The sequence below is a fragment of the Staurois parvus genome, unplaced genomic scaffold, assembly GCF_062004578.1.
Source record: "Staurois parvus isolate SC_StPar_1 unplaced genomic scaffold, SC_StPar_1.0 ptg000551l, whole genome shotgun sequence".
Taxonomy (NCBI): Eukaryota; Metazoa; Chordata; class Amphibia; order Anura; family Ranidae; genus Staurois; species Staurois parvus.
Genome location: NW_028318347.1, coordinates 114,870 through 126,896, shown reverse-complemented (window position 1 = coordinate 126,896; position 12,027 = coordinate 114,870). Strand labels below are relative to the sequence as shown.

The 12,027-nt window shown below is 42.2% G+C and overlaps 1 protein-coding gene across 1 annotated transcript in view; it reads left to right on the top strand.

Moving 5' to 3' along the window:
• The window catches only part of LOC149451023 (uncharacterized), a 28,988-nt gene extending 23,374 nt beyond the window's left edge, over positions 1-5,614 (top strand). The window contains exon 2 of the mRNA XM_089691119.1: positions 1,646-5,614. Within this exon, the coding sequence (XP_089547245.1) occupies positions 1,839-4,244 (2,406 nt within the window). The 5' untranslated portion in view covers positions 1,646-1,838 and the 3' untranslated portion in view covers positions 4,245-5,614. The remainder of the gene's footprint in view (positions 1-1,645) is intronic.
• Positions 5,615-12,027: the final 6,413 nt, after the last annotated feature.

Here is a 12,027-nt window from a genome sequence, read left to right as displayed (position 1 = left end):
GTCCAATCCTTCCAACAATGTATTCAGTGTCCATGGACAGCAACAGTCACTCTAAGGTGGGCCAAGATCTCCCCATTTAGATTATTGGCATCAGCTGGTAGGAGGTCACAGTAGGCTTTCTGCAGCTCCCCTGACAGGAAAGGAGAGATGAGGCCGGCCCACTGGTTCTGAGGCCACCCCTCTCCCTCGGCCATGCATTCAAGTGTTGTCAGGAATCATCACAGGGAGTAAGTTTTTGCAGGAAATGGCTGACCCTCCCCATCGCTGAGCTGCTAGGGCAGCAACAATCTTCAGATGCTCCACTAGAGTGACCAACTGGGTCTGCACAGACTTCCTCTGAACCTATAGTTTATTGAATTATCATCGTATGCAGAAATTTATTTTTGCTGTAGTGATTCTTTGGGGGTTTTGTCAAATGCTTTTTTTGTGGGCCGTATTATGTATTTCCATTAGTTTTGGGGTAGAAACATATTTAGCCCTTAGAACTATCAAGGCTCACATGTCTGCCCTGTCTGTCCTTGTTCAACATTCTCTTGCTACTAATTAATTATTATGTACTTTCACTCAAGGAGTTTGAGATGTTCTGCTCCCCCCCCCCCCTGTTTTGTTATTTAAAAATAAGTCATACTTTACCTTTTTTGCATTGGTCCATGTCCCACCTGGCACTGCCCTTGTGTCCTTTCTTTCACAATCCCTGGCCTATTAGGCTGGAAAATGAAGAGCGTTGATTTTCAAGATTCACCTCCTATTGGCTACCATTGGATATGTATTTTAGTCTGCGTTGTTCGGGTTTTTAGATGCACTTGCCGAATGTACCTGAAAATCTGAACCCGAGTATCTTCACCCATCACAATGCAGCACAATGCTCTGAATGAGAACAAAGAATGAGATTCTGCTGCAGAAAACTGTAAGAAATTGTCAATTTTACCAGCCAATGGGAATAATCTAGTGTCCTCCATAAAATACAAACATTTAGATATGTACAATGTTGTAGATATACTTTCTATATATTAGATATATTTAAAGGATAGCTCCACTTTTGTGGGGAAAGTGACAAAAAATATGACATATACATATGATCCACAATCCATATTGTAATTGAATGTTTTTAAAAATGATTTTTTTCCTGTTCAATCTGCAGCGCTGTTATTTTCTGTAAAATTCAATGCAATATGGCAACCTGGAGGCGTTCTATAAACAGCTTGTGTACTGAACACCCCTCAGAAATGTCATTTCCTGCTGCTGTGATTGGGTCATTGATTTTCCCAGAAGTCTTCACTAAAAAAGTTACATTTTAGGCATCCTGTTGTACAAAGATTTTATTTTTGATGTGATACTCCCAAGGTCTAATCACTTCTAAAGGGATGCAGACTTTCCTCATTAGAACACTGCAGGGGCATCAACTAAATAATCATGAAAATGTCACCCCCATTCACATCCACTTTACACATTGACATCTTCAGAGCAGAAACAGGTTGGAATCTACAACAAAGTTATTAAAATCCCAGCAATGTACATTGATCACTCAGATTATTTTTTCAACAAAAATGCAGTTACTCTTTAAAAAGAGAGTTAAAATAGGAAGTAACTTTATTTAACCCTTTATATAGAATTCTGACTTGTATTTATTTTTTTTTCTATACAGGTGGATTGAGGAACCAAGTTTTTGGTCAAGTTGCTCTTTATATGTACAACTGAGCTACGTGGGAAATCCATTCTCAGAGGACAACAGGAGAGAAGTAATTTCAGTGTTCTGGAAGTGAAACGTCCATCCCATGTATACATAAGAGGAGTCATTTTAAAAGTTACTTCTTCTTTGGAAAGTGAAAGGTTTTACAATGAAGGCAAAACGCATCACACAGCAGGAGACGGACACTGGTGAGAAACCATTTCAGTGTTCTGAATGTGACAAACCTTTTACAACAAAGGGTAATCTTATAAAACACAAAAAGATTCACACCGAAGAGAAGCCAAATCAGTGTTCTGAATGTGACAAAGCTTTTATAGTGAAGGCAGATCTTATCAGACACCAGAGGGGCCACACTGGAGAGAAGCCATATCAGTGTTCTGAATGTGACAAAACTTTTAAACATAAGGAAGGTCTTAAAATACACAAGATGATTCACACTGAAGAGAAACCATTTCAGTGCTCCAAATGTGACAAGGATTTTCTACGGAAGGCACAGCTAATCGAACACCAATGGGTTCATACTGGAGAGAAGCCATATCAGTGTTCTGAATGTGATAAAGCTTTTACAGTGAAGTCAAGTCTTATCACACACCAGAAGATTCACACTGGAGAGAAGCCATATCAGTGTTCCGAATGTGATAAATCTTTTGCACAGAAAACTAATCTTATCTCACACCAAAAGATTCACACTGGGGAGAAGCTGTATCAGTGTTCTGAATGCGATAAAGCTTTTACAACAAAGTCAGGTCTTATCTCACACCAGAAGATTCACACTGGAGAGAAGCCATATCAATGTTCTGAATGTGATAAATCTTTTGCACAGAAAGCTAATCTTATCTCACACCAAAAGATTCACACTGGAGAGAAGCTGTATCAGTGTTCTGAATGCGATAAAGCTTTTGCACATAAGGAAAGCCTTCTCTCACACCAGAAGAGTCACACTGGAGAGAAGCCATATCAGTGTTCTGAATGTGGCAAAGCTTTTACAACAAAGTTAGGTCTTATCACACACCAGAAGATTCACACCGGAGAGAAGCATTATCAGTGTTCTGAATGTGATAAAGCTTTTATAATGAGGGCTCATCTAATCTCACACCAGAGGAATCACACTGGAGAGAAGCCATATCAGTGTTCTGAATGTGATAAAGCTTTTACACATAAGAAAAGCCTTCTCTCACACCAGAGGAGTCACACTGGAGAGAAGCTGTATGAATGTTCTGAATGTGGCAAAGCTTTTGCAACCAAAACAAAGCTTTTGTCACACCAGAGGGTTCACACTGGAGAGAAGCCATATCAATGTTCTGAATGTGGCAAAGCTTTCCCATTGAAGCCAAGTCTTATCAGACACCAGAGAATTCACACTGGAGAGAATCCATATCAATGTTCTGAATGTGACAAAGCTTTTAGACGTATTGAAAGCCTTAACATACACAAGAAGATCCACACAGGAGAGAAGCCATATCAGTGTTCTGAATGTAACATAACTTTTGCATTGAACTCAGAGCTTATCCTTCACCAGATACGTCACACTGGAGAGAAGCTATATCAATGTTCTGAATGTGATAAAGCTTTTATACATAAGTCAAAGCTTTTCAGACACCAGAAAATTCACACTGGAGAGAAATCATTTCAGTGTTCAGAATGTGACAAAGGTTTTATAGTGAAGTCACAGCTTATCATACATGAGAGGATTCACACTGGAGAGAGGCCATATCAGTGTTCTGAATGTGATAAAGCTTTTACTTGCAAGAAGGTGTTTATCAGACACCAGAGGATTCATGCTGGAGAGAAGCCATATCAATGCTCTGAGTGTGACAAAGCTTTTACAATGCGGCCAGAGTTTATCAGACACAAGATGGTCCACACTGGAGAGAAGCCATATCAGTGTTCTGAGTGTGGCAAAGATTTTACACGTAAGGAAAGCCTTATCAGACACCAGAGAGTTCATTCTGGAGAGAAGCCATTTCAATGCTCAGAATGTGATAAAGCTTTTAAGCATAAGGAAAGCCTTGTTATACACCAGAAGGATCACAAGGGAGAGAAGCCATATCAGTGTTCAGAATGTGACAAAGCTTTTATAGTAAAAAAAGATCTTATCAGACATCAGAGGATTCACACTGGAGAGAAGCCATATGCATGTTCTGAATGTGATAAAGCTTTTACAACAAAAGTAGTTCTTAAAAGACACCAGATGAGTCACACTGGAGAGAAGCCGTATCAGTGTTCTGAATGTGATAAAGCTTTTGAAGCGAAGGCTATTCTTATCTCACACCAGAGGGTTCACACTGGAGAGAAGCCATATCAGTGTTCTGAATGTCATAAATATTTTAAACATAAGGAAACCTATATCAGACACCAGAGTATTCATACTGGAGAGAAGCCATATCAGTGTTCTGAATGTGATAAAGCTTTTAGACAGAGGGAAGGTCTTATCAGACACCAGGTGGTCCACACTGGAGAGAAGCCATATCAGTGTTCAGAATGTGACAAAGCTTTTACTATTAATTACAGATTAATCAGACACCAGAGAATTCACAAGCTTCAGCTGCAGTGAGAAAACTCTGAGAGAAGGGAGGTGTTAAATGGATAACAGCTAATCCACAATCAAAGAGTTGCATGTACCTCCTTACTTTCACACCTCATGTCATCCCACAAACTAGTGAAATGTATAATGCTACTTTAAAAAGCAAACTAAAAAGTATAAGTAAACAATGGATGGATTTCTTGAGATTAGTGCTTATCTCCATCTGCACTCACCTATAAAGTCTTTGAACCTTTTACCTTTGATCATTTTTTCAGAGAAGCACCAATGACTGAACTGTTTCCTCACGATTCTCATCCTATTAATCTCCTGTTTAAGAGGGTTTGATGGAACATATAAAGCATTTTCATTCTTTTCTAACTGAGCTGTGTTCCCAAGTGCTTTTTCATTGCCAGATTCTGAGCTAATACAATAACAACACTGCCTCAGTGCCAGAGACTAGGTAGTGGTCAAGTGGCATCTTGCCAAATCTTTGAAGTCTTAGAAGGAAAGTCCTTTCCACATTCTTCTACTGATACATCATCAGTGATGCCTGAGGGTTCCTCTTAAGTCCACCTTGTTTACATCTCCCACTATACATTCCACTTCTCTCCAATGATTCAAGCCTTATTTCAACATCCTCACATAGATGACATCTTTACAGGCAGATCTTCGGCTGGGACACCAGACAAGGAGAAGTCTTTGTTCAGTGAGAAAGCAACTTCCTAAGCTGGCATAAGCCTTCAAACAGTGACTTTCTGCTGTTTTTTGGAATGAGCTTGACAGTCCCACTTAAACCCAGCTGGTCCCATGTGTGTTCCATCCAGTTTTGCGGGGATTCTATCAGGTGAAGATTGGATGTCCTTGTTATCTTATTTCTCTGTCCAGCTATTGCTCCTCTCCATAGACATATCACACAGGACAACTACAAGAGATCTGATCTTACAAAGTGCTGAGTGTGCGGTCATATTCCTACAGTTGGGTTCTCTTTATTGACTCTGACTGGACAGATCTCGTTTTTGGAAGTTTGCTTGTGAAAGACAATATTGGATCCTAGAAATGTTACGCTGTTGGCCCTAAAGTGTAATTATGAAATTATTGATGCAATATCAATAATTACACAAATGCTGAAACCTGTCATTGCCACTTTAGTCCCAGAGAGGTTTTTCTTCTTTCTATGTTTGGCAATGTCCCAGTTCTATGTATTATAAATGTATCATTTGTAGTCTACCCAGATGTATTATACATCATGTTTTGGGGGACAGATAGGGCTTTTATTCGGTATGAAATTTGTATAAATTTTGTATTCCCAATGCAGTGTTTAGGTAATTTGTGCACCCCCAAAATTTTTAATTTCAAAATATAATCAACAAAGTCTGCTGATTAAAAATGATTTCACATTAGTGGAACGTTTATGTAATGTAGTGGAATAGTAACGCTCACGTTGGACTTTAGGAGAGCTTTATTCCCCTTGTTTCCTATATTTTATTATCTCTTGGTGGGTCTAGAAATGGTCAGTGGGGACCAGATCCAGACCCACACAGGCATCTGCCATAGTGATCTATTGCTGGCTGCAACCAGCATCTCTAGAGTGTTTAATACAGCAAACATTTCATAAACAAGATGGGGAATCTACATGATGAATAAGATGAACCTGCGTACCGGAGTCATGAATCATATAACCAATGACACCATTGATAGTATAGCAGAAGTGGCTCCATCACCTAAGGGGGTGTCACAGAACTGCATGACTATCTCGGAAGCTCAAGGTGGAGTCTACAAACTGGTGTCAGAATGTTGTCCATTTATATTAGATCATGAGGATCTCAGAAGGGGATATCTACACAAGGTAATGGAGTTCCAACAGTCACCTGGGTGGGAGGAAGTTGGATCTATTATCTTGAATGGGTTTAGTTGGAACTTGGTTCCAACAACGAGAGGCAATCGGATATTCCCGGGATCAACTTTACCCATAAATGTTGTATCCAGTTATATTCTGTGTATCCAAGAAAGAATCCAGGACTTTCCTACAGCAATCCACTGAGCTGGCCACAACCAACTCTTGAGGGAGTCTATTCCACATTCTCACAGCTCTCACTGTGAATAAACCTTTCCGTGTTTGGAGATTACATTTATTTACCTCCAGACGTAAAGAGCGCCCCCTTGTCTTCTGTGATGACCTCAGGGGGGATAACTCTACACTGAGTTCACTATATGAACCACTGATGTATTTATACATGGAGATCATATCCCCCCCCCCTTATGTATTATACATGGAGATCCTATCCCCCCTTATGTATTATACATGGAGATCATATCCCCCCTTATGTATTATACATGGAGATCATATCCCCCCCCTTATGTATTATACATGGAGATCATATCCCCCTTATGTATTATACACGGAGATCATATCCCCCCCTTATATATTATACACGGAGATCATATCCCCCTTATGTATTATACACGGAGATCATATCCCCCCCTTATATATTATACATGGAGATCATATCCCCCTTATGTATTATACATGGAGATCATATCCCTCCTTATGTATTATACATGGAGATCATATCCCCCCTTATGTATTATACATGGAGATCATATCCCCCCTTATGTATTATACATGGAGATCATATCCCCCCCCCTTATGTATTATACATGGAGATCATATCCCCCCCTTATGTATTATACATGGAGATCATATCCCCCCTTATGTATTATACATGGAGATCATATCCCCCTTATGTATTATACATGGAGATCATATCCCTCCTTATGTATTATACATGGAGATCATATCCCCCCTTATGTATTATACATGGAGATCATATCCCCCCTTATGTATTATACATGGAGATCATATCCCCCCCTTATGTATTATACATGGAGATCATATCCCCCCTTATGTATTATACATGGAGATCATATCCCCCCCTTATGTATTATACATGGAGATCATATCCCCCCTTATGTATTATACATGGAGATCATATCCCCCTTATGTATTATACATGGAGATCATATCCCTCCTTATGTATTATACATGGAGATCATATCCCCCCCTTATGTATTATACATGGAGATCATATCCCCCCTTATGTATTATACATGGAGATCATATCCCCCTTATGTATTATACATGGAGATCATATCCCCCTTATGTATTATACATGGAGATCATATCCCCTCTTATGTATTATACATGGAGATCATATCCCCCTTATGTATTATACATGGAGATCATATCCCCCCTTATGTATTATACATGGAGATCATATCCCCCCTTATGTATTATACATGGAGATCATATCCCCTCTTATGTATTATACATGGAGATCATATCCCCCCTTATGTATTATACATGGAGATCATATCCCCCCTTATGTATTATACATGGAGATCATATCCCCCCCTTATGTATTATACATGGAGATCATATCCCCCCTTATGTATTATACATGGTGATCATATCCCCCCTTATGTATTATACATGGAAATCATATCCCCCTTATGTATTATACATGGAAATCATATCCCCCCTTATGTATTATACATGGAGATCATATCCCCCCCTTATGTATTATACATGGAGATCATATCCCCCCCCTTATGTATTATACATGGAGATCATATCCCCCCTTATGTATTATACATGGTGATCATATCCCCCCTTATGTATTATACATGGAAATCATATCCCCCTTATGTATTATACATGGAAATCATACCCCCCCTCTTCTCAGTAGAGAATACATTCAGTTCCTCTAATCTTTCCTCATAGCTGATCTCCTCCATGCCTCGTATCAGTTTGGTTGCCCTTCTCTGTACTTCCTCCAGTTCCCCAATGTTCTTTTTGTGAATTGGAGGCCAAAACTGAACTGCATATTCCAGATGAGGTCTTATTAATGATTTGTACTGGGGGAACTGATATCTCAGTTTACATACAGGGTAATACATTGTATACATACAGGATCTATTATATTATACATGTATCACTCAATTCTGCAAGTGGTTCTGATTTACTATCGCTGTTCTCTAGCCGGTCTAAAACCAGATGACCTAAAGGGACGCTTTTTGGACGCCATGGACTTTCCTAAGTTCCCAGGCAGAAAGAACAGTAAAAATGCAGGCAGGGCGCCGGACAAAGCACTCGGGACAAAATGTATGTGAAATGCTTTGAAACAGCAATGTTTTACTATGTAATAATAGTTTTAAAAAAAATGTCAGTTTTAGAAAATTTTCAAATTTGCCGCCGGTTCCGGTACCCGTACGTCCCGACATCACAGGGACCGGAACACGGAAGCCAGATGCCGGCATCAGCCGGAGGAGATGGCTGGGGATGCTGCAGGGGGGACATCGCGGGAGCGAAGGACAAGTTAAGCACTGCAGTGAATCCCGGAGGAACGCCGCAGTGTATTCCCGAGTGTAGCTCGGGGGGGGTTACCGCTTGTGGTACTGAAATTTTACCCCGAGCTACACTCGGGAATACCGCCAGGGGGGGTTAAACATATTTTTCAGAATTTTTTTTAACATATAAATAAGTCATTTTAACATAGATTTTTACATATATTTGTAAATGCGTTCCAAAAATGTAGATTTGTATTTTTAAAGACATACAGTATATTTGAAATTATTTTTTTTATATTTTTCATATATTTTGTAATAAAAATGCATTTCATCATACAGTGTATATATATATATATATAAATATATATATATATATACACACACACACATTTTTTGAAATATATTTTGAAGAATATTGAATATATTTGGGAAGAATATTTTTTAAATATATTTTTCTTCCATGTGGGTTACTTTAATTATTTTTTCTTTTCCTAACTTTATTGCTACCCCATAGAGTAGTGCCCCGTATGATAGAATATAGCTGACCACAGGTCCTCTTTAAGGAGACATAGGAGGTTTCTTAGACTCCAACTGTCACCTTTTGCCCCCCCAAAAATATGGTCAAGTACAGATCATGCTGGGTCAGCTCCCTCCCTGGTCACAGCAGCCAGGGGCTGATAATGCTGAACCCAAACAAATGACATAAGTGGGTGGGGCTGGTATTATTGAGGGGTGTGTCATATGGTAATCTGTTTCTTAACATAGTAAAAATATATCCTTGAAATGTAAACAATCTCTTTCCTTCTGTTGTTAAAGTGTCACATATATACTTTTAATAAAGTTGGATGATATTTTCAGCGCACAATACCGTGGTCTGGATTCTTCTACAACACATGTATTCTGAATGTAATGTTTCAGTTAAAGGAGTCTGGTGGAATGGATGACAAGCTGATTGTATCACTAAAAAAGCACTACCCCCCCCCCCCCCACAATGACACTTATTTAAATCTAACCTCCGACTTCTCCTTCAGTCTTGCACAGGTGTACCGGCTCCTCCCCTTCAGCCTTGCACAGGTGTGACGGATCCTCCCCTTCAGTCTTGCACAGATGTATCGGCTCCTCCCCTTCAGTCTTGCACAGGTGTACCTGCTCCTCCTCCTTTTTGGTCTTTCACAGGTGTATTGGCTCCTCCTCCTTTTCAGTCTTGCACTGTACCGGCTCCTCCCCTTCAGTCTTATACAGGTGTATCAGCCCCTTCCCTTCAGTCTTGCATAGGTGTATCAGCTCCTCCCCTTCAGTCTTGCACAGGTGTATCAGCTCCTCCCCTTCAGTCTTGCACAGGTGTATCAGCTCCTCCCCTTCAGTCTTCCATAGGTGTGCCAGCCAATCCCCTTCAATCTTGCACAGGTGTACCAGCTCCTCCCCTTCAGTCTTGCATAGGTGTTCCAGCCAATCCCCTTCAATCTTGCACAGGTGTACTGGCTCCTCCCCTTCAGTCTTGCACAGGTGTATCGGCTCCTCCCCTTCAATCTTGCACAGGTGTACCGGCTCCTCCCCTTCAGTCTTGCACAGGTGTAGCGGCTCCTCCCCTTCAGTCTTGCACAGGTGTAGCGGCTCCTCCCCTTCAGTCTTGCACAGGTGTACGGACTCCTCCCCTTCAGTCTTGCACAGGTGTACTGACTCCTCCCCTTCAGTCTTGCACAGGTGTACCGGCTCCTCCCCTTCAGTCTTGCACAGGTGTGTCAACTCCTCCCCTTCAGTCTTGCACAGGTGTGTCAACTCCTCCCCTTCAGTCTTGCACAGGTGTACCGACTCCTCCCCTTCAGCTTTGCACAGGTGTATTGGCTCCTCCCCTTCAGCTTTGCACAGGTGTACCGGATCCTCCCCTTCAGCTTTGCACAGGTGCATTAGCTCCTCCCCTTCAGCTTTGCACAGGTGTACCGGCTCCTCCCCTTCAGCTTTGCACAGGTGTATTGGCTCCTCCCCTTCAGCTTTGCACAGGTGTATTAGCTCCTCCCCTTCAGCTTTGCACAGGTGTATTGGCTCCTCTCCTGGACTGAAATGGCTTCCTCTGATGTCACTGCACACTGGGAGCTTCTCACAATGGCAACTTTCCCCTCACAAAACTAGTCCGGCACCCCTGTCTCCAGCGGTCTTGAAAATGGAATGTTCCTGATGTCAGTCCACCATTGATGTCACTTACATGGCCAGGAGTCCCCAACCACATAGGCAAAGGGGAACGTATAGGGAAGGTGACATCTTTGTCTAACTATGGCCATATGATTATATCTGGCCAATGATGTCACCACCATCCCCACCGATGTCATTGCCGATGTCAGGGATGCAGGTGTGACCAGAAGTGTGTGGACTGACACAGGGAAACGCAGGTTTCAGATATAGTAAATAATATAATTTATTGACTAACAATACAAACGCAGTGCAAAACTAAACATAACACAGTGCAAACAAACTGAACCAAACCTCCAACAGATAACAAACATACGATACAAGAGTAGTCAGGCAGGCCGGGTCGGTAGCAAACGGGCAAACGGAGTACCAGGAGCAGGCGGGAGAGTGCTCAGGACTAGCCGAGGTCAGTACAGGCAGAGTTCAGGCAGTGTCAGGACAGCAGAAACATGATCAGGAAACCAGGGCCAAGCAAACAGTACAACAAGGCACAGACTGCAGGTCTGGCCATCCCTTAAATACACCACCTGCAATCAGCCCCAGGTGATGGCTAATTGCCGAAGTGAGCCTCTGGTTGTTGAGAGCACCCGCTGGCCAGCCCTGGTACTGCAGCCCACAAGGCAGGTGAGTCCCACCACTATTGGCAAGTCCATTCCTGACCGCCGATAAATGCTCAAGGTAAATGTTGTTCAGTAAGTGGCCATAATCAGGTTTTTGCTTTTGGTGAGTATCGGGCATCATGGGATTTTATTTTTTTAAATAAAGGACTTGTTAACCACGTCCAGTCCGGACACTTCTCCCCCCCCCTTCCAGTCTAGACACTCCCCCCCCCTTCCAGTCCAGACACTTTCCCCCCCTTCCAGTCCGGATGCTTTCTCCCCCCTTCCAGTCCGGACACTTTCCACCCCCTTCCAGTCCGGACACTTTCCCCCCTTCCAGTCCGGACACTTTCCCCCCCCTTCCAGTCCGGACACTTCCCTCCCCCCCCTTCCAGTCCAGATACTTTCCCCCCCTTAAAGTCTGGACACTTTCACCCCCCTTCCAGTCCAGACACTTTCCCCCCCTTCCAGTCTGGACACTTTCACCCCCCTTCCAGTTCGGACACTTTCACCCCCCTTTCAGTCCGGACACTTTCACCCCCCTTTCAGTCCGGACACTTCCCCCCCCCCTTCCAGTCCGGACACTTTCACCCCCCTTCCAGTCTGGACACTTTCACCCCCCTTCCAGTCCGGACACTTTCCCCCCCTTCCAGTCCGGACACTTTCCCCCCCTTCCAGTC